Source organism: Podarcis tiliguerta (genome assembly GCF_965153285.1).
Source record: "Podarcis tiliguerta genome assembly, chromosome: 10".
NCBI lineage: Eukaryota > Metazoa > Chordata > Lepidosauria > Squamata > Lacertidae > Podarcis > Podarcis tiliguerta.
The window spans coordinates 67,804,934-67,828,319 of NC_139543.1; the positions used below are offsets into that span (position 1 = coordinate 67,804,934).

General features: G+C 43.9%; 1 protein-coding gene across 1 annotated transcript in view; it reads left to right on the forward strand.

The window, feature by feature from the left end:
* Window positions 1-23,386, forward strand: part of EXOC4 (exocyst complex component 4) — a 353,124-nt gene that overhangs the window by 103,210 nt on the left and 226,528 nt on the right. The window contains exons 8-9 of the mRNA XM_083401900.1: window positions 2,512-2,657; window positions 6,517-6,605. Coding sequence (XP_083258026.1) covers window positions 2,512-2,657; window positions 6,517-6,605 — 235 coding nt within the window. The remainder of the gene's footprint in view (window positions 1-2,511; window positions 2,658-6,516; window positions 6,606-23,386) is intronic.

Here is a 23,386-nt window from a genome sequence, read left to right on the forward strand (position 1 = left end):
ACTGCTCTTAATGCCCAGGAAACATTTTGTATTCAAATGCTGCATGCTTGTTTGCAAAGGAGCCTGGTTGGTGGTACAGTGGTACCTCGCAAGACGAAAGAGTTTTTTGTTTTTTGAGTTGCTTCGCAAGACGAATTTCCCTATGGGCTTGCTTCGCAAGACGAAAACGTCTTGCGCCTTTTTCTTAAAACCGTCAATGCATTCCTATGGGAAACCATCAATGCATTTCCTATGGGAAACCGTGCTTCGCAAGACGAAAAATTCACAAGACAAAAAAACTCGCAGAACGAATTAATTTTGTCTTGCGAGGCACCACTGTACCCAACTCCCTTTCCTCATGAGCTTATTGACGACTTGGCTTTCTGAAATCTGTGTGCTTGAGAAAGTAACTTAGGAATAACCAAACTGCAGTGAACATACCAAAGATTTAAAGCACCCTCCCCTAAGAATCCTGGGAACTCTACTTTGTTTAGGGTGCTGGGAATTGTAGCTCCATGGGGGTGTAAACTATGTTTACATAAGCAGAGGTTGGCTGGCCTTCTGTCGTGGTTGCTTTAGTTGAGATTCCAGGGGGTTGGACTAGATTTCCCTTAGGGTCCCTTCCAACTGTACAGTTCTATCAATCTGTGATTTCCCAGGATTCTTTGGGGTGGAGGGGGATATGTTTTAAGTGTACTGTATGGTGTTTCTGCAGTCTGGTAGTATTCCTGTCTCTCTGATACGATATGCATATTTCTGAGCTCATGTTCTTTATCCACATTCTACGGTTTTCGGTGCACATTAGCTTGTACGCCTTGTATACCTTCCAAAAACATAATGTGTGACTCTGCTTTTAAAAGCGAACAAAGCAAGCAGATAAGTTGCCGTGAAATATGGCCACACACACACTGCTGTTTTCTTTGCACTGGAATGAGAACACATCAGAAGTCTCTCTGCTGGTGAACTAATTGAGATAGTTAGGGATAGAAATCAGGTTATCTTTATTTAATTTTGTTGTATCTTTTTTTAAAAAAAGAATTCTCAGTTGTGTCTAATTAGCAGCTTAGTACTGTTGGCCTGGTTGTTATTTCATGCTAATTTGTTTAAATAAGATCCTTCCTTCACTGATACATTCCACTTGTTACCTACAGTGTGCTCTCTTATTACATTAGGCAGCTTCCTAACAGGGTGAATTATGGTTACCAATAATCCTGCTATGCCGTTATGGGCCCCAGGTGTTGTCAGTGCTCTAATATGTGCTGATCAAAATAATTTATTTTTCTGCTTTTTAAAAAAACTTCATTTTTCACTCTAAGCCCGTGCAAAGAACTTTGTGAACTGTACCTTGTTGTGGTTTTGCTGGGAAATCACAGGGGATCTCCTCCCTACAGAAAAACATTTCCCATGGCTTCCCGCAAAGAGGGAGTGGTTGTTAAATGAGTCTAGATCTGTATTGAATATGCTCATCTGAAGACAGTGGGTTCTTTTCAAATGCTACAACATTTGATCCAGTGTGGCAGACTAAATTTTTGTCTGTAAAGGCATCAGTAAATCTCTGTATGCTCAGGAATTTTGGTGAAACTTTTGCTGCAAATTTAAATTTTACTGCCCTTTTTAGAGCTATCTAAAGGAGTGTCTTCTGCAAGATAATTTCATTCCACGTGACATGGGCTGTGTTGGCACCTAAATGTTACTGTTATTATTTCATGTGTGCATATACTGCTTTTTGTTGAAAGTGACCTCAAAGCAGTTTACAAAAATAAATAAATCACAAAACACAATTACAACCATGGTTAAATATCAGCACCAGTATCAATAATATCTATAATAAAAAAACCCAAATCAGTACTATAAAATAAAGATTCAAAAACAGCCTAACCTAATTACTGTAATTTTTACTGGTGTTAGCCACCCTGAGCCCGGCCCTGGCTGGGGAGGGCGGGGTATAAGTAAAATTTATTATTATTAACCATAGCCATCAAAATCTACGAAAAACAAAAACATATTTCAATTTAAAAGTGAACTCCCAACCATAACTTGGCTATCCTAGCCTTCAAAAGGAGGGTGTTTCAGAACTGAGGCACCACTACCCTACTAGAGTCGTTGTTGTTGTCGCTGTCGTTGCTGTCGTTGCTGTCGTTGTTGTTGTCCCCCTCTGAGTGGGTTGCCCCAGCCACTCTGGGCAGCTTCCAACAAATTAAAACACAGTACAACATCAAACATTAAAAACCTCCCTGAACCTTCAGGGATGTCTTCTAAAAGTCAGATAGTTGTTTTATTTCCTTGACATCCGATGAAAGGGATGTCAAGGAAAAATGGCTGGCGTGTTAGTTGTTCAGAAATCTGCCAGGTTGATGCGTAGAACCAAAAGCTTTCTTCTGACGAGAGTTTTAATCTGATGGTAAACTTTTGTGCAAACTGTATTCATGGATTGTATGGGTTAGTTTTCCGGCATTAATTTGAGACTTGGTTTACAAAGCCTTTTAAAAACGTGCTTCTTAAAATGCTGTTCCTCCCTCCCTTTCTCTCCAGATGCTGCTCACGGAGTACTTGGATATGAAAAATACACGGGCATCTTCGGAGCCATCAGCTCAGCTTAGTTATGCCAGCTCAGGACGGGAATTTGCAGCATTCTTTGCAAAAAAGAAACCCCAGAGGCCTAAAACCTCCCTCTTCAAGTAAGTGCAGCGCTGCTGCTCTTTTCCAAACTGTGCTTTGCATAGAGATTGTCCAGTCCAGTATCTTCAATACTGCTCTGTGCTTGATAGTTACCCAGCTTTATTTTTAAGAGGAGAGATGGGTGCTTAATTTAGGGAGGAGGCTGCAAACACTTAGGTCACGTGGAAGTCAGACGCATGATGCAAATGGACCCCCCCCATTTTCACATTAAATGTGGGTCTCCCTGACCTGAGTTTTCTAAAGAAGGCGGGAGAGTTGGAATCCTGGCGGAGAAATGGTGATAAATAGTAGTGGAAGGGGAGTCTGATTCTCTTCTCTTTCCCCCTGAGACACAGTATAAGACTGCTTTATCCATCTTCATGAATTGGGGAAGGCAGGGAGGCTGGGCAAGCTTATTGTCCCTCTGAGGGTATAGAGAACATACACATACAAATAATGTTGCAGAGGAGGAAAAGGTTGCTGGTTCTTGCAACCGTCTGAATAAATCATTGGGGCTGTTTTGGCTCCACAGCTGAAGTTCAGCCACTTTTATTTGTTTCAGAATTCTCCACATCCGACTGACTTACACTCTTGCACAGACATGCGTAGGAACATGTGTTACAGAAAGTTATAGGATGACAAGGGCAAAGCTTGATCTGTGTTGGCAGTTGTGCTTCTTCTGTTCCATTCTGTTTTGATTAACTCAAGAATTCTGTCCTTGGTCCATTGTGTGCCTCTTTCGCTTGATGCTGCTTCAACTGGATGCTGTTAATCACTGCCGTGATTTTTTTTAGTCAACATTTTAAACATGAGTGATTCTCGGGTTCATCTTTTGTACTTCCGGCTTCCAGCCTTCATACTGCCCTGCATTTTTTACTTTTCTTTTACCATTTTCTTGACTTTTCTTTTGGAGACCAATAGCCCAGAATAAGCCCCTTTGATTAATTAGTGGTAAACTGGAAATGCATCTTTTAAATTAATCGCTGGGACTATGGCATCATGGATTAGTTATCTCTCTTGGTCTCGGTTTCCTTTATATGTGCATATGTGCCCATTCGACTGCTTCGATCTCAGGACTGGCACTTTTACAAGTATTGCATAGTGTTCATTCTGCACTTGCAAGGAATCAAACCTTCAGTGTGGCAGCACCTTCTCTTTGGAACTCCCTGCGCCTTAATATTAGGCAAATGCCTCTGCTGTAATGTTTTTGGTGCCTTTTCACTTTTCCTCCCAAAAGCCTATCTATGCCTATAATTTTATTATGTGTAATTACTGTAATTCTAGACAGCATTTTAAAAAGTAGAGACATCACCTTGCCAACAAAGGTCCGTATAGTAAAAGCTATGGTCTTCCCAGTAGTGATGTATGGAAGTGAGAGCTGGACCATAAAGAAGGCTGATCGCCGAAGAATTGACGCTTTTGAATTATGGTGCTGGAGGAGACTCTTGAGAGTCCCATGGACTGCAAGAAGACCAAACGCATCCATTCTTAAGGAAATCAGCCCTGAGTGCTCACTGGAAGGACAGATGACGAAGCTGAGGCTCCAATACTTTGGCCACCTCATGAGAAGAGAAGACTCACTGGAAAAGACCCTGATGTTGGGAAAGATGGAGGGCAGAAGGAGAAGGGGACGACAGAGGACGAGATGGTTAGACAGTGTTCTCGAAGCTACAAACATGAATCTGACCAAACTGCGGGTGGCAGTGGAAGACAGGAGTGCCTGGCGTGCTCTGGTCCATGGAGTCACGAAGAGTTGGACACGACTGAACGACTAAACAACAACAACAACAATTACTGTAATTGTTTTAAAATGTGCTATATAGTCACACTGTTGCGTAAGGTAAAAAAAGGTAAAGGATCCCTGGACAGTTAAGTCCAGTTAAAGGCAACTATGGGGTTGTGGCGCTCATCTTGCTTCAGGCCAAGGGAGCCGGTGTTTGTCCACAGACAGCTTTTCGAATCATGTGGCCAGCATGACTAAACTGCTTCTGACGCAACACAACACCATGACGGAAACCAGAGCGCACAGAAACGCTGTTTACCTTCCTGCCACGGCAGTACCTATTTATCTACTTGCACTGGCATGCTTTCAAACTGTAGGTTGGCAGAAGCTGGGACAGAGCAGTGGGAGCTCACCCTGTTGTGCAGATTCGAACTGCTGGCTTCCAGTTGGCAAGCCCAAGAGGCTCAGTGGTTTAGACCATGGCGCCTTCTCCCCTGTTGTGTAGGAATTGCAGGCAGCCAGCAACTTTACACTCAGCATCAAAGGACTAGAACCTTGTTGAGATTCCTTCATAGATTCCCTGGAAGGTTTGGATTTCTTGCAGTTTCCCTGCTGATCCTGAACTGCTCCCGTCCCCTGTTGCTTGGCATGTTAGCTCGTCAGCTTCATTGCTCCAGCCCCACGCACTCATTTCTGTCTGACGAAAATGAAGTAAGGCATAATTGCTTAATAAGAAGCGCATGTCCCCTGCTGCTCATTCTCTTGTCATTGCTTTAACCACAATGACAGCCATGCTTGCTGAGATCTCTGGTCGCTTTATCTGTCAGCTGTCACTACATCTGCAGAGATCTTGCCATTAAAATGGCATTTTTCATCTTGTTGAGAGGTGTAGTTGTTTGATAATGCCTCGGTCGTGCTGTTTTCTTCTTCCTTCGGTGTTTGTCTCGCCACACAGAGCAGCTGTCTCCCAACCCTCTTTCCCATTTAGAGGGCCATCCACCTGCCAGAAGGCTCTCTGCATTTTCAAGAGCCCTCCTTGAGTAATCAGGCTAAGTTATGGAGAGGGCCCTAGCTCAGTGGTAGAGCATCTGGTTGTTTACCCCATCCTCTCTAGGTAAGGCTGGGTCCCCTGCTTGAAGCCCTTGAGAGCTGCTTCCAGTCAGAGCAGACAATATTGAACCAGTTGGGCCAATGGTCTGTCTTGGTGTAAGGCAGCTTTCTATGTTCCTTTGACAGAATAGGGAGGCCTGCTGCTAGGCAGACTTGCATGGCCACCTAAAGTGACCTTTTCCCAGGATGTTTTCTTTCCTTCTGTAATGGTTGTGGAAGAGACTGTTCTTCCTACCTTATAAGCAGAGGGCTTTAGAGAGTCGTGTGTCTGGGGTAAAACTCTTAAACCAGGGGTCAGCAAACTTTTTCAGCAGGGGGCCAGTCCACTGTCCCTCAGACCTTGTAGGGGGCCAGACTATATTTTGAAAAGAAAAAAGAAAAAATGAACGAATTCCTATGCCCCACAAATAACCCAGAGATGCATTTTAAATAAAAGGACACATTCTACTCATGTAAAAACACGCTGATTCCCAGACCGTCTGCTGGCCGGATTTAGAAGGCGTTTGGGCCGGATCCAGCCTTCTGGCCTACCCATGTCTTAAAGGAACTATTCTCGCCAGTTTCCCATGGCCAGGAATATTCAAAGAGTTGTGTTTTGTAGTCTGACTTTACCTGACATGGTAAGTGGGGAGGAAGGAGGAAGTGCCCATTTTGCATAGGGTGGGGCTGGAAATGATCAGTACAAAAGCGTTTCTTTGAGTAAATGACCTATGTTCCTCGTTAGTGCTCATGACACCAGGGGCCCATAATACTCCGAAGAATAATACTCAGAAGAGTGTGAGGTACATGCCACAAACTAAGGTTTGGTGCCTTCTAGTTAGGATCTTAGCAACAGAATGAAATGTATGAGATGATTAATAATGGGGAGGGATACGGGGACTCAGTCAGAGATCAACAGAATTAGCAGCTTGTTTAGCTTTTGAAGATGACCACTTTCTCACTCTCGGGATTATACTGTCAGTATATGACCATGCTTATTGGAACTGGCCTTGACTTTCACGTCGATTCACAATGCCTGCTGACGTGCTGTGTTTGTCTCATTGCAGGTTTGAATCATCTTCCCATGCCATTAGTATGAGTGCCTATTTGCGGGAGCAGAGGAGGGAGTTGTACAGCAGGAGTGGTGAACTTCAAGGTAGGCCAAATCTGGTTTCAAATGAACACTTGAGTAACACTTTTTCACTTGCCTTGATAGCCGCTGTCTTTTTTGAAATAGGAAACAGATCAAAACTTCAAACTAGTTGTTTTCACATTTTAAGTCAGAATTCAAAATACCGGACTGCAAGATAAAACTCCATGGTAGCCATATCAGTTTTGAGTTTTGTCATGATATTTGAGTTTCACATTACAGCCAGGTATTGATACCCACCCACTCACAAAGTATGTTTTGTAATGCTTTCAGGATGATAGATTTCGCTGAAATTTCTTTCCAGTTGTATTATATTTGGGAGGCCGGTATAACAGATGGGTCTGACACTTTGGGAAATAGTAATGCAGTAGACCTGGGCATGCATGTTCCTCCCTCCCTCTTTCCCTCTCTCTTTTCCTTCTTTAAAGGAAATATGGACCAAAAAGCAAACAGTGACTTTCCTCAGACCAGGGAAAGAGATGAGGAGAAAATGAAAACATCAGAGCTATTGCAGGTTGCAGAAAATGTCAGTCTACTTAAATTGCTATTCTCAGATCTCCTCCAAACACTCAGTTGCATGCAGAAGTCACATGTTGTATTGAATCATAGAATCATAGAATCATAGAGTTGGAAGAGACCACAAGGGTCATCGAGTCCAACCCCCTGCCAAGCAGGAAACACCATCAGAGCACTCCTGACATATGGTTGTCAAGCCTCTGCTTAAAGACCTCCAAAGAAGGAGACTCCACCACACTCCTTGGCAGCAAATTCCACTGTCGAACAGCTCTTACTGTCAGGAAGTTCTTCCTAATGTTTAGGTGGAATCTTCTTTCTTGTAGTTTGTATCCATTGCTCCGTGTCCGCTTCTCTGGAGCAGCAGAAAACAACCTTTCTCCCTCCTCTATGTGACATCCTTTTATATATTTGAACATGGCTATCATATCACCCCTTAACCTCCTCTTCTCCAGGCTAAACATGCCCAGCTCCCTTAGCCGATCCTCATAAGGCATTGTTTCCAGGCCTTTGACCATTTTGGTTGCCCTCCTCTGTACACGTTCTAGTTTGTCAGTGTCCTTCATTGACTTGCAAGCAGACTAGTTGCACTTTTAACTGTTCATTAAAAAACCTAAACTAAAAAGCACATAAAGATAGATAGACCCAAGTTGAAACAAATGTTCTAACTATCACTGCATCTCAGTCAGTAGAGCATGAGATTCTTAATCTCGGTCGTGGGTTCAAACCCAACGTTGGACAGAAGATTCCTGCTTTGCAGGGGGTTAGACTAGATGACCCTTGTGGTCCCTTCTAATTCTACAATTCTCTGATTATCTGATTTTATTGTTCCTAACGTTTGTATTTGTATTTTTAATGCTAGGCTCTGGTAACACACACACACACACACACACACACACAGAGAGAGAGAGAGAGAGGGAGAGAGAGACTAGAGATCTACTGCAACACTTAGTTGCGAGGCCCTGCTTGCTGCTTATGATAGAACCATCCATGTTCCTGGCCCTTTACAGCAGTGTTGGAAGAAGGAAGGAAAGTAGGCTCCTGACCCAGGGATCTTTCCATTCAAAGTTCTCTGCATTTCAAAACCAGATGCTGGGTTGGAAGGGGAGAGGCAAAGGCTAACAAGGGATGAAGGTGAGCTAATGCAATTACCCAGTTATACACCGTGGTTGTGGTGTGTGCTTTAGTGTGTATGCAAAGGGTGAGATGCTATAAAATGCCAATCTAACAGTGAGAGTTGAGATCTTGGCATTTCCTTGATAAAAGAGAGAGCCTGTTTGCGTTGTTTGTGTTTAAAATTTTTGTATTCAGATGAATTTACTATTACATCCCTAATAGCTTTCTTATACATTACACTAATAGTATAGTTAATTCCACCAAGCGGCATGGTTGTCAAAGAGCTGCACAGCACAGCCGTCACCTTCCTTGTAATTAATGAAGTGCCCTTTGCATAGCAGACACTATAGGATTTAATTACTGTCGCTACCAATGCCCCCTGCTGATTCTGACTCTGCCATAAAATGCGGAGCCAACGTGACTTGGAGGTGGATGCTCAGAGCTTTTAGAGGAACAGCCTCTCCTGCTCTCTTGCCTGCCAGGGTTCTTGCATTTTGACACTGGCTGGGGGTGCAGCATTCACACCAGCACACTGACACAGTTAGCCGGGAGGGAAGTGCCAGTCCCTTTTTAAAGTTACCCATTAGCTGCAAAGCAGTAAATCTGACACTGCAATTCAACAGATCTGCAACAAACCCTGCCATGGTGTCATGGGGGCAGGGAAGGTGTGGAGGGAACAAATATATTCAATTTTTAGCTGCTTTCACAGGAGCAAAGCCAAATCCTCTGTAGGATTGATTCAGGAGCTAGTTGTTTTGAGTGTTACAATCCAGCACCAAATAAAGGTCTAATTAATCTGATGAGTCAGTAGGCTTTTGCACATGTAGCTCTATATTGGGTTATGGCCCTTTCATTCAGAAGCACATTTCTTCTACACTTCCACTTTGCAATGGAGGAGAATGACCTATAAGTTGATCTGAGAATATTCAGAGTTTTCCTGTGTTCTGCTTCCTAGGGAGGAAGCTGTCAGCCTCTCTGTGATGTGCAGAGGTATGCCGTTCATATGTATGAGCATTATTTCTATATCCCAGTGTACTAACTAATGCTCATGGTGCTATATAATCATTCACATTTTATCCTCACTGTAACCCTGTGAGGTAAGCTAGGCTGAAAGGTAATGACCATTCCATCCAGTGAGCTTTGTGAAAGAAGCTGTTTGTGGCCCCCTAACCTGCCTCTTCTCACCCCTCTCCTCGATCTTGGTCTGGTATGTTTGCACATCAAGAAAAGTATTTGGAGCTTGCCTCACAAGAAATGTTACAGCATTTAATGCAGATGACTTGCAATATTTGGAAGTGAATGGAAGGTAACTTAGAATTGTGCAAGGGAAAAACAGCCCAAAATGCAAACTTTAATTCAGATTATCTGGAGCATTCAAGAAGTGGAGCTGGTATAATGCTTGTTTATATATCCATGCCTGCCAACCTAGCAGTTCGAAAGCACCCCCGGGTGCAAGTAGATAAATAGGGACCGCTTACCAGCGGGAAGGTAAACAGCGTTCCGTGTGCTGCGCTGGCTCGCCAGATGCAGCTTGTCACGCTGGCCACGTGACCCGGAAGTTTCTGTGGACAGCACTGGCCCCCAGCCTATAGAGTGAGATGAGCGCACAACCCTAGAGTCTGGCAAGACTGGCTTGTATGGGCAGGGGTACCTTTACCTTTATATATCCATACCAGTGAGTTACATTCAACAGCAGCTTAGTCAAGAGTTATGGGTAAGAACATTGGAAGAGACTTTCTGTGTCTGACCAAAGGGCTATTCCAGCATTCATTCTCACAGTGGAGAAGAGAATACCCCAGTGAGAAGCTCGCAAGGATACAAGCATTGTAGCTACGGCCAGCCCTGCTATTAGTCAGGCTTCTGCCTTCATCACTAGATGCAGGAAGTGTAGCAAGCTGTTGGGAAGACAGAGCTGTGTGTGCCACACTGCCTGCTCTACGCCAGCTAAGCTAGCCTTCTGCTCTCAGGAATAGTGGAGGCTATTGTCCCATCACTAGTGAGGAAGACTCAACTGCCGCTTTGTTTGTGTTCTGTATATGCAGTGAGGGAGGGTCTTGTTCTTCACTTCAGGCAGCAAAACTTGTGCTGGCTCTGGCACCAGCAGTCTCTGATCGTGATCCCCAGCCACTGCCTTTCAGAGGCATATTGTGTCTGATCCTGCGGGTTATATATAACCACTATGACTAGCAGCCATTGCCCTCCATGAATTTGTCTCATCCCCCTTTAAAGCCATTCAGGTTGGCAGCCACCATCATAATCTTATGGGAGTGAATGCCATAGTTTAACAATGTGCTGTGTGAAGAAGTGCTTTCTTTTGTGTCTCTGGAATCTTCCAATGTGGACAGTCACAGGCTCTAATACTATGAAAGCAAGATAAAAAAAATTCCCTATCTACTTTCTCAACACCATTCCTACTTTTACACCCCTGCATGATATCCCCCTTACCCTTCTCCTAAATGAGAAATTCACAGATCTTGCAGCCTTTCCTCATAGGAAAGTTGCTCCAGACCCTTGATCATTTTGGCTACTGTTTCCCAAACTTTTTCCAGCACGACAATGTCCTTTTTGAGGTTGGAAGTTTTATTTTCAATCCCTTTCCTAATGATCCCTAACATGGAATTTGCCTTCTTCACAGCTGCTGCACACTGAGTTGCCATTTTCATCAAGTTAATCACCGCAATCCCAAGATCCTTTTCTTGGTCACTCACTGCCAGCTCAGAACCCAGAATATTAGGATTTTTTCTTTTGCTTCAGGGTGCATCATTGCAAAATTTGGTTAGCCAAGATTTAGATCAGAGCTTTCCAAACTGTGTGTCATGACACATTAGTGTGTCAACTACAGTATGTAGGTGTTTCTCATGAACGCTCCCCGTGCTCTTTCCGGGGCTGGAAAGGGGTTAATTTAACCTCTGGTTTGCTAGTAAAACTGAATTACCGTGTTGCGAAATGATGCATGTTTAAAAAGTGTGTCACCAGCATGAAAAGTTTGGAAAGCTCTGGTTTAGATAATAAGGATCTTAACTCTTAATGGAGGCTGTGTTTATAACTTTACCTTTGCTAGATAAAAATGTTGATTAATAATATATTTTTAGGGCATCCTTCCTCTATGTTGGGTTTCAAGTGAAATCAACATGCCGAAGGAGAGATCTGGTTACTAGGATGTGTCTTGCAAGCAAGTTGCATGTTTTTGTCAAAGCCAGTGTGAATCTGAGATTTCCGTTAGATACAGCAGGTGATATTTCTGTTCTAAGTCACCATAGGGAACCCAAATCATTCCCCACGCTGATGCAGTGCTCTCAGATCAGTTTGCCAACTAAGTCCATGAAGAAAGTTCATGCGGTGAGAGAATTTGAAGAGCCTCAGGGGGGCACAAAGAGGCAGGGAAAGCAACCGGCAGGTTTCTACCAATATTTAGTCTTCCCAAGTTCTGGAAGATAATTGCAAGGTTCTCTTGACAACTTACTTCATGAACCAAGAACAGAACAGCTGAGTCTACCTGGTTGCAAAACAGTCTGCCCTTTTCTCTACCACCTTCTTGTGCTAGCTTTTTCTATGTTCAGGGAATTTTTGAAGCACCTTCAGAAATTTAGTTCCCTTCTGTCCGATATCGTGAAGTTCAGAGCAGACACTGATTTTGCTGAGCATGTAGTTCAGGCCTTGTATATAGGGAATGGCATTCCCAGGAAGAACCCACCTCTTCTGAAAGGCACAGTCTATTGTGGCTCGTGCAATTGGTGTTAACCAAGAACAGCAGCAACAAAAAAAGGCAGCCTAGGACAACCATCTGTGTTCTCTGGTGACACAAACTGCTTTTGACGTTTGGAGTAATGAAAATTCAGTTCAGCACTCTTAGAGTTGCATATGATAATACACTGTCATTCAGAGGAGATAGGGAGGGGGAAGGAAGGACTGATGTGTTCTTGTCTCATTTTTAAAAAGGCATTGTGGCAGGTGGATGCCCTAAGTTTTGAAAAGGAACCTCAAAATGGCAGAATGATTTGAAATGAAGAGCTCTTTCTGCCTTGAGGAATGCAGCTAGGGGACTTTCTGTTCTCTCGGGTGTCTTGGTTGCTCCCCACCCCGTCAAAATCGGAGCTTTATTTGAGGTTGGGGCAGAGGGATTGCTCTTCTTCGCTTTGGCTGTGTTAATGCAATAATCTCATTCAGACCTTAGAAGCCCACTTATTATTTCCTCTGCGTGCGGTTTTTCTAGTGTAGCAGATTAGCAGCAACCGTCTCTTCAAAGGCTATCCAATCAAGAAGGGGTTATTAAAACCAGGGCGCTTTATGACTGAGAATTAATTAGAGCAGCATTTTCATGCAAAACATCCAATTTTTTGATTAGCAATGGAGCAGGGTCACAATTAACACTCTAGGAAGCTTAAATTTCCGGTATTTTGATTTTCAGGAAATGAGATTATCAAACAGAGGTCAGATAACTTGACAGCAAAGGAAAAGGGGGCGGGAAGGAAGAAAAGAGAAACAGAATCTATATGTAAGGAATTAAATTGTTTATCCATGTGCTGCAGAGATTGCTTTTAAGACTGTAAGAATTCTGTCTTGGTACTAGAAGAGCTCCTCCTTCCTTCTTCCAGATGGGGGTTTTTTAGACAGGAAGTGCAACCTCCCTCTGGTGGGAAGAGCCTAACACAGCTTCTGTCTTGTTTTTGCTGACAGGCCTGGGCTTTCCGTTCATATCCAGCCTAGAGTTCTCTTTCCTATACCCCTTGCCCCCCCCCCCAATAATTTGTTGCATCCCATATCCTAGATGGCTACAAGGCTAACAAACACCTCTAGTCGAGGAAGCCCAACATTGTCATGAACTCATCCTGGGCAAGAGGTGGCTGCTTGCCTTTCAACTCTCATTGAACTAAGATATGGGAAGCAGCAAGCTCTAGGCAGCAGCACTTCCTGTCTCTTGGCCAGAGGACACAAATGCAGCAGCCATACTGAGTCCTAGCATGGGGGACTTCCCTCAGGGTGGTTGTGACTGGGCTCTAGTCTGAGGCCAGAGAGGCAGCTGAGTCCAGGAGTTAAGGGAGCACATGACTTCTAAACACCACCCTCTCCTCCTCCTCCAATAGTGCTGAATGTAGCCTCCTGTAGAAATTTTTGGAGCTGTGCCTCGGAGGAGGAAAAAGGCTGAAGGTAACAACCTGGTGGGCAGCCCCTGTGAAAGCAGCCGCAGCCCTCAGTGTGGCATCAGTGATGCAATCCAGATATGGGCCTGCTATATGTACCAAGTAGGCACCTCAATGTGAGATCTTTTTTTGATGGGGAACTATTCTCAACCCCGCAGTGATACCTGTGATACCTTTTTAATACTAATGGAACTAGACGGCTGATGCTTAATATCAAAGAGCTTGCAGAGTGACCTTCAAGCTGATTGCTAGGAGAAAAGTGACTGGAACTGGGCAAGGGATCTGGTTTGGGGAGACTGATCACTAGGGGATAAGGGTGAAAACATTTGTCTGAATGGGAAGGATGGACAATGAGCCTGAGTCCAAGAGTCCGAAGAGCTGGCACTGCTACCACACGTCCCATCTGAGGATGTTCTCCTTTACTGAGAACATAATGTTGGTACTTAATGTGCATATTCATTTTTCTCAGAGCTTGGAGGGTGCCTTGGTCCTTCTAGAGTTGTTTGTTTCGTATGAAATTATTTTGGCCTGTGATTTCTGGGAAGCTGAAGAGAAGCCCAGTTCCTTTTCTTGAGTTAGCTAGCCATAGTCAGTGTCCTGGGAATGATCCTTTTTCCTGCCTTCCTGTATTCTCTTTCTTGCTGGGCCTGCAGGTTGAACAGTTGTTGCAAGCTTTGCCTCCTCATGGTTCACATTTTAGAATCTGCGGCTCCCCAAATTAGCTGGGGTATCTCCTGCTGGAATTCATCTAGGTTTCCTGTTTTGCATACCCTCCCCCAAAATATCCAAAGATAGCTACTGTGTGGAATAAATCCATCCAAAGATGTCCACTGTGTAGAATGAATATTCATGATACCTTATTCTTTTTCTTGTATAGATTATGTGGGGAGGGCACCTGCTTTCAAAATGGCTACAGAGGATTCACCCTTTCTTGATAAGCAAAGCACCTTCTGCATTTTTCGCGTGTGAATTACAACAGCATTGCCTTATTAGGCAACAGCTGCTGCTCTGCATTTTCCAGCAGACAGACACCTTTACTGAGATTCCTCCTTCTGAACACTCAAAATATTGATAGCCTTTTGGGAAGAAGGAGCCTTTCTATTGACACAAAGCTTTCTCTCCGTGTGTAAGCATTTATGACTTCAGCCATTTTCTGATCTGTAGTTCCTATCTGGAGCTGTTGCTTATTAAAAATAAACAAACCCCAACTCTTTCCAAAGCCTAAGTGTCTGTGATAAGGAGCAGGACAACTTAATCCCTGCTGTGTAACACACAGAGCTGGCTTAATTGCTGTCGAAAGGTGCAAGCAGTCGAAAGCTTGACCTTGGGAGCTTTTCTGCAGTACTGTTAGTGTCTCAACTTCAGAATTTGGGAGCACAATACCGTCTGGAACAGATACCCAGTATGGGCTGCCAGAAAGACCTGATGTTGCCAGAAATGTGATACCCCAACAGGGAGGAATACCTTGTTGTTTATGGTATAAGACAAGACTATAGAAAGACCAAGTTGGAATTTCGCCATACATATGCATTATAAAACTTGGTGGGGTCAGGGAGGAAAGAAATGTGATATCTCAAGCGGGAAGTTAAATTACTTTGGTTTTTAAAAATGGCCGTGGGTGAAGTAGCTAAGAGGCTGAACGGTGAACCAGGAAATCCCGAGTTCAAATCTAGTATTTGCCGTGAACTATGGGTCAGCCCCTTAGATGGGGCGTCAACAGCGGAGAGCTTAGCTGTTGAATGAAGGACAGCATTTAAATACTTGAAGGTCAAATATCATTGAAAATATTTATTAGAAGCTTCTAGCTGGAGGAGACTCTTGAGAGTCCCATGGACTGCAAGAAGATCAAACCTCTCCATTCTGAAGGAAATCAGCCCTGAGTGCTCACTTGAAGGACAGATCCTGAAGCTGAGGCTCCAATACTTTGGCCACCTCATGAGAAGAGAAGACTCCCTGGAAAAGTCCCTGATGTTGGGGAAGATGGAGGGCACAGGGAGAAGGGGACGACAGAGGATGAGATGATTGGACAGTGTTCTTGAAGCTACTAACATGAGTTTGACCAAACTGCGGGAGGCAGTGGAGGACAGGAGTGCCTGGCGTGCTCTGGTCCAGGGGGTCACGAAGAGGCGGACACAATTAAACGACTAAACAACAGCCCTAAGCAGATTTTCTGGGGAGAGGGGGTGGCTTATAGACAGGAGAGACCTCTGAGGCATGCAGAATTTTATTCCTTAAGTTTCTCCTTCAAGTTATCCTAGTATTGGTAACTGCACACCTACGCGCCAGATGTGTGTGTTTGTGGGATTTTCATAGGGCCAGCATTCTGCATGGTACTTTAGAGGAAAAAGGCACAGGTCTAGACCCCCTCTCCAAGAAACTTAAAATCTACGTTTAGACAGTGATAAGGGTGGTGAGGTGAAGAAAAGTGGGGGTATGTGGGCTAACATGTTGATGAATGTCAGCCAAAGCAATTCTGCATACAGATCCAGTGGTGCCCCGCAAGACGAATGCCTCGCAAGACGGAAAACCTGCTAGATGAAAGGGTTTTCCGTTTTTCAATGCGCTTCGCAGGACGAATTTCTCTATGGGCTTGCTTCGCAAGACGAAAATGTCTTGCGATTCTTGCGATTTTTTTCCGCTCCCCACCCCCTTTTTCTAAGGCACTAAGCTGCTAATAGCCTTTTAGCAGCTAATCCGCTAATCTCTTAAACCTTTAATAGCCGCTAATAACCGCTAATAGCGCTAATCCGCTAATCCGCTAATGGGCTTGCTCCACAAGACGAAAAAACCGCTAGACGAAGAGACTCGCGGAACGGATTCTTTTCGTCTTGCGAGGCACCACTGTACTTCATTATCATTGGGAATTATGACTTCGGGGTCAAAGCTTCATAGGAAAGAGATTTGGAGGAGGAGACAGAAGTGGGACCTCTGAGAAGTTCTGGGATACAGTTGCAAGCCTAGGGGAATAATCCATACAATTTCCATTCCCCCAGAGTTACAGACAGCAGGTTAAAAAAAGTTCAGTGCTAACGTTTGCCGAATATGGAGGTGCTGTTGTGAGACTCGGAACTTTATGTCTCCATCCTACCTATGTTTAAATTGGGAGGCTCAGTTATGAATTTCTGGGTTTGAAAGTGTGCTATTTTGGGGTATTGAGGGTGGGCTTTCTGGTTGGGAAATGGCCTCAAATGCCCTTATTAAAGTGCTCCTGTCAAACTATTTCATTGCTATCGTGCTGTGGCTAAAAGGTGCTCCTATTGAAACTGATTTGAAATATTCACCATTCATTTGTTGTTTTTGCCTTTTTAATGCTCTCAAAGCATTTTGAGGTGTGTGCAGCAACTCCCCCGGAGTTGAATGTTAGACCTTCCATTTCACTCAAGTATAGAAAAATGAAGATATTCATTCACTGCACCATTCTGTTCTTATCTCTGTCATGCCTCATGTTGTGATTTGAAACACGTCCTTGGCCTTCTGGCCTCGTGGGATTTAATTTTTCTTAATTAACCTCAAGGACTTGCCATGCACCACCTCTGGAGTTTATCCATGTTCCTGTCCTTTGGCGTTTGTGTGAATTGATTTTCCGTTATCCTGACTAAGGCTGCAATTCGAAGCTCACTTACCTGGAAGTAAGCCCCAGTGGATTCACTAGGACTTACTCCTGAGTAGACATGGTTAGGATTGCACAGTTAGAAAAACCACAGTCAGGAAACGAACAGATTTATAAAGACAGCGGCTAGGATACTTCATGCACAAGGCGGCGCCTTGTTGGTTGGAATGAAAAAGCAGCATTTATGCTGATAGTGTTATATTGTTCTGTGAACCGCCCTGAGACCTCTGGGTTTAGGCGGTATATAAAAATTCAATTAAAACTACTACTACTACCACCACTTCAGGGACGCGGGTGGCGCTGTGGGTAAAACCTCAGTGCCTAGGACTTGCCGATCGTATGGTCGGCGGTTCGAATCCCCGCGGCGGGGTGAGCTCCCGTCGTTCGGTCCCAGCTCCTAACCACCTAGCAGTTTGAAAGCACCCTTAAGTGCAAGTAGATAAATAGGTACCGCTTTATAGTGGGAAGGTAACGGCGTTTCCGTGCGCTGCGCTGGTGCTGGCTCGCCAGAGCAGCTTCGTCACACTGGCCACGTGACCCGGAAGTGTCTCCGGACAGCGCTGGCTCCCGGCCTCTTAAGCGAGATGAGCACGCAACCCCAGAGTCGCTCACGACTGGCCCGTACGGGCAGGGGTACCTTTACCTTTTACCTTACTACCACCACTAATACTACTACTACTAATAATAATGTAGAAACACACACACATAATCTCCATAACCTTCATAGTCTGTTCTTCCAGCTGGTCTTGGGAGCTGGAAAGCTTGCCAAGGTAACCATTTGAACTCAATGCCTTTTGATTTGCTTCCTGAGTCAAATCCAGCAAGCGCTCTGCGTAGCAGCAACTGTGGCAAGCCCTTCCTTTGGTCACAAGTGGCCAGTCATAGGATACAGATATTAGTGCCGATGCTGTTGAGCTTGTCCTAGACAGACAGAGTCTCTAACAGACCATGTGGCGACTGCTGCTCAGACTCTTGAGTTTGTATTCATGCTGGCTGATTTATGACTCTCCTGCTCTTTGCCTCCAGCCCTTCCTTCTCATTAATACATATATTACCAATGCATCACTTCTCCCTCCTGCTTTGCTTTCTCCTTTTTAGTCTTGTCCCTCAAGGTGCTTGGGTTGTGGGTCTTCAATTAGTAGGAATTGTCTCATGCCTGCATATGTTTGAGTGCAGGATCTCTTGGTTTGGCTGAAAACTTTTCTCTGCCGTGAAAGTAGCTGGAAAATGAGTGTGTCAGTCCAAGGCCCATTCAGATCTTACCCACAACACAATCCCACAGTCTTTGTAAAAAGACCCCTGGCTCTTGTGGAATCTCAAGTGGGGGGGGGGCACTTTGCTTTTGCTTTCTGGTTTCAAAAAATGCTCCAGTAACTGTATCTACTCCATCTTCTCACAGGTTCCCCACAATTTTCCTCCAGGAACCATAGAGCCATAGAATTGTGGAGCTGGAAGGGATCATCTAGTCCAAGCCTTTACTATGTAGGAATATTCAGCTGTCCCATATGGGAATTGAACCTACAACCTTGGTGTTATCATCACCAGCCTTAACCAGCTGAGCTGCCCCTAATAGAGTCAACTGGGGAAAACTCTCTGCCTCATTTCCTATCCAAGCCAGTCATTTTTGCTGTTTGAAAAAAATGTCACATGGTGGCACAACATGTTTCTGTAAAACTCCTTCCACTAACCCTGCTTATGACTATTTATTCTGAGTGACTTGCAAGGGCTGTTACTAGTGCTAGTTGTGCTTCCCCTTGTGTAAGGGGAGCAGTTTAAACACTCGTTAATGTTTCTGAATTCTGGGCTAATTGCATGACAATATTATAATAAAGACTTGATGGTCTGAAGCTTGGAATTTCTAAAATGATATCAAAACTATTGTAAGTGATTAGGAGCTTGGATTGCTTCCCGTGTTCCTCTCTGGGAGTTTTAATTGCCATGATCAAGCAGTTGTATTTGACTTAATTGTCATCCTCGGCTACTGGAGAGTCTCCCTAGTGGAAAAGCTGCATGTTTGTCGCAACAAATACATGTCAGCAACTGTAACAAAATGACACTTTCTCTGTGTTTAATGAATATGGAAGTATTTTTGGAGGGCCTCTTTGCTAGATTTAAAGATGCATTTCTCATTTGCTGGTAGACTAGTAAACAGTACCGTAAAACTCAGGAGGCTTTTTGCATCTGTCAGTGTGCCCAATAGTGAAGAGGCTCAGTGGGTTCATTAGTATGCAGTTACCTAGAATTCTTGTGAAAATGAGGTTTTTAATTTGGTCACCACCCTCTTGCCCATTGAGGCAAACAGAACCTGGGAGGTTATAATCTGTTTGGTAATACGTGTTTTAAATATACCCTCGGAAGACCAGTAAATAAATTTCAGTTTATAGAGTTGGAATGGACCCCAAGAGTCATCTAGTTCAATTCTGAGGGAATCTGTTCCACTATTGGACAGCTCTTACTCTCAGAAAGTTCTTCCTGATGTTTAGTTGAAATCTCCTTTCTTGTCATCTGAATCCATTGGTTTGTATCCTAGCCTCTGGAGCAGGAGAAAGCAAGCTTGCTCCATCTTCCATGTGATCACCTTTTAGATATTGAAGATATCCTCTCAGTCTCCTCTTTCCCAGGCTAAACATATCCAACTCCTTCAACTGTTCCTCATAAGGCTTAGTTTCCATAAAAACATAAAAGTATCACGGAGAAATCAAAAGCACATTATACATAAATGAATCTTGGAGAAGGGACAATATGAAAAATTATTTATTTCATACAATTTATATACTGCATTATTCTAGAAAAAAACTCAAAGTGGTAAAGTAGCCATTACATACAAAGATCGCTATATGCAAGATTAATTTAACTGCCAATGAATCCTACATTGGCCCACCTAAACTCCACTGATTCTCTAGTTAAAGTTTACTGCATAATTCCAGCTGTCCTAACTACATGGTCTTTAAGTTTGGGATAACATAGCTTCCAGTCCTGAGAAATAAGCAGTTATGCTATTAAAAGCATATTACTAGAAATCAGAATATAGGATTGCTGGAACTAAAAGGCCATCTAGCTCAACAATCCACCTGCTAAACCTTCTTCCTCCACCTTCCAAAATAACCATATGCAACTGAGGCAGCAGTGCAGTGCAGACAGAAAGCAGATGCACAAAGACTCCTATGCAGTAAGCAGAAAATGATTTTGCCATGATGAGCAATATTCAGAATTTTGTACACTCTGTATGTATACTTCTCTTCCTGGTTTCTTAATTTTAAAAGTAAGTTTCAAGTCCTTACAGCCAAGGTAGAGAACAGTAAGTTTGAGGAATCATAGACAGTGTTTGTTAAAATCTCATAAGCTATATGGGGGATCTGAACGGGACTTCCAGCTGCTTGAGTGCTGTTGGGTTTCAGTGCTTTGCATAGTTTCTTACCTTCCTCTGTTGCTAGTGATAAGGGGTGATAAGAGAGCCAGTGTGGTGTAGTGGTTAAGAGCGGTAGTCTTGTAATCTGGGGAACAGGGTTCACGTCTCCGCTCCTCCACCTGCAGCTGCTGGGTGACCTTGGGCCAGTCACACTTCTCTGAAGTCTCTCAGCCCCACTCACCTCACAGAGTGTTTGTTGTGGGAGAGGAAGGGAAAGGAGAATGTTAGCCGCTTTGAGACTCCTTAAAGGGAGTGAAAGGCGGGATATCAAATCCAAACTCTTCTTCTTCTGTTGCTAGTGGCAGCAGAGTGGATTGTGGAAAATGAGGAAATCTGACTTCATCATTAATTTGACAGAAAAAAGAGGCACATAACATGCAGCCTGATCCTTTGGATTCAGTCCAGATGTCAAAACGTTACCCTCATGAAACTGTACACACTCTGCAAACACCAACACCTCTGTACTTTATGCCAGAATTACCCAAATCCAGCTCCAAGATAGAACCAAATTCTGATACCTGTATATGCACATGTTTTCTTGGAGGTCATTCAGTTATGCTCCCACCAGCTGAATGCTGTGCAGAGTGCTTCCTGAACTCCTGGCATCACATTGCCAAACTTCCATGAGATTGAATTACATGCAGGGAGAGTGTTCCAGGACTTTCCCCCTATTCCTCATAATAAGGCGTTGGATGCAAATGTTAGTGGCTAAGCAAATTCAGATACTTTTAAATAAAAGTGTGTGGAGTTGAAATTATGGGTTTGATTGTCTTCATTGGGAGTTAATAACAGACTTTTAGAAAGGCAATGTGGTGGAGAGGAGTGCTGGCAAAATTAAACCAACTAATTTTGGGGCCTGGAGATCCTGTTTTAAACATAATAAATAATAAATTAGCTGTGGAGTTCTGCAAATGAATTATGTTACAGGCTCAACGTTTTAAGCTCTTCAGAGTCCAGCCAAATAAAGGTGTAATAGAGAGTTAATGGTTCCTACTCTTGTCATTAAATAGCTATCTACCTTTTAGTGGCAAGAAAGAATAGCCTCCAGGTTGAGAGGCAGGGAACACTTCTGCAGGCTGGAATTCACAGGTTGCCTTCCTTTTTGAGTGTCAAATGTACCACAGATGACTAGCAGAGGTCTTTATATAGCTGCCAACATCAGTAAACACAGCTAAAATCCACAAGCATTCAGTGTCTCGTGCATTATGGACTTTGCTGGTCTTTCATTGAGGAATTCTAAGACTGTTTCTGGGTGAATGAGCTCATACCTTTTCTCTTGTTCTAGTGCAGAGCTTTCCAAGCTGTGTGTAGTGACACATTAGTGTGTCGGCTTCAGTGTGCAGGTGTGTCGTGTGGCGCATCTCCCAGGGCTGGAAAGGGGTTAGTTTAATCTCCGGTTTGCTAGTAAAACTGAATCACTGTGTCGCGAAATGATGCATGTCTAAAAAGTGTGTCACAAACATGAAAAGTTCGGAAAGCTCTTTTCTAGTGCCTTAGAGGGGAGGGGCAGAGGAAGGGAAGATAGCTGAGGTGGATTGCTGAAATTCAGCACCAAGGACAGCTCCCTATGGAGCTCTCAACAGAGTTATGTTGGTATAGCAATTAAACAGGTGAGCTCGCACCAAAATGTTGCAGTGTGGGGGCACTCCTTTTTAGGAATCTAGGCAGACAGCTATGCCAGGATAGTTTGCTCCATTCCTCACCATAAAGACCAGGCTGCTGGCCTGATTAATTATATGCTGGCTTTGCTTATTTGCTTTCCTGCCCACCCCTTATCTGCCTTGCCTTGCTATGCCAGGCGGTGGCTCCGCTTGGTTCCAATCTGCTGGCTGCCTTTCAAGCGTCTCCTTGACTGTGCCTTCACTCTGCCAGCCCTGAAACTGAATCATCTGCTTCCCCCAGTTTCATGAATGTACAATTTTTGCATGAAATCTTAGAACAAGCAGGGATTCCTTATGAGTGTCTCTCCCCCGCTCCCCTCTGTGTTTGTGTGTGTGGATTTAAGCAGAAAAATACTACTCAGGAATGTGCAGATGTGTTGGAGAACATGCACTCATTAGTAACTATCCAGGAGTTCTGTACAATAGTGAGGGTTCATTTGTTGTTGTTGTTGTTGTTGTTGTTGTTGTTGTTGTACAATAGTGAGGGTGCAGTTGTTGTTGTTGTTGTTGCGCTGTCACTTTGACACTGGCATACATTTGAGCTGGGGATCCTGAGGGCAGGCTGAGAGAATCCAGTGGATCTGGTGCAAACACTGGCTCTTGTGTTCTCAGACGTAAAGTGTTTGCTGCTACCCTGCTTCCTGTTGTGCCCCAGCAGCTACAGCCGAAAGAGGTAGCACAGCCTAACACAGTTAGATGCTGAAATCTTGGGCATTAATTGCCTGCCTGGGTGTCTAAGGTTGTGCAGTGTTCCTCTGATAGCACTTGTCTGCTTGCTTTCTAGTGTTACCAAGGGAACCAGCCAGAATCATCCCCGGTCAAATTTGTGCAGCTCTGTTCACTGCAAATGAACAAGATCCTGTGCTAAGCTGAGAGAGTGGAAGGATTAGGGAGTAAGCAGGGTGTGGAGAGCATGAGAAAGGTTAATGCTCTGGCCCCTATATTTAGGCAGGCACTGGGAGCAGGCACTGCTGTTCATGAACATCCAGAACATAATGTAGGCAGGCCCAACTTATTGATTAGCCTTGGTGGCAGTCTTGGTTCAGGGGGAAATGTTTCCATTTTATTTCCATTTTACTAAATGTGAACAGAGCCTGGAAGTAGAGGGGGCAGCAGCCTTGCTTTTCCACAGCCATATCCCTTAGGCTTAGAAATTGACTCTTGGATCAGAAAGGGACATGAACAGGGAAAGGGTAAAGGGGAGTATTCATAACTTTATTTGTGTTTCACAATTCAAACCATGCTCAGAGTGGCTTACAACTGTTGAACTGTTTCTTTAAATGTAAAGGTTCATCATTGTTTCACCCGATGTGTATACCTTTAAGGGGCCAGAGCAA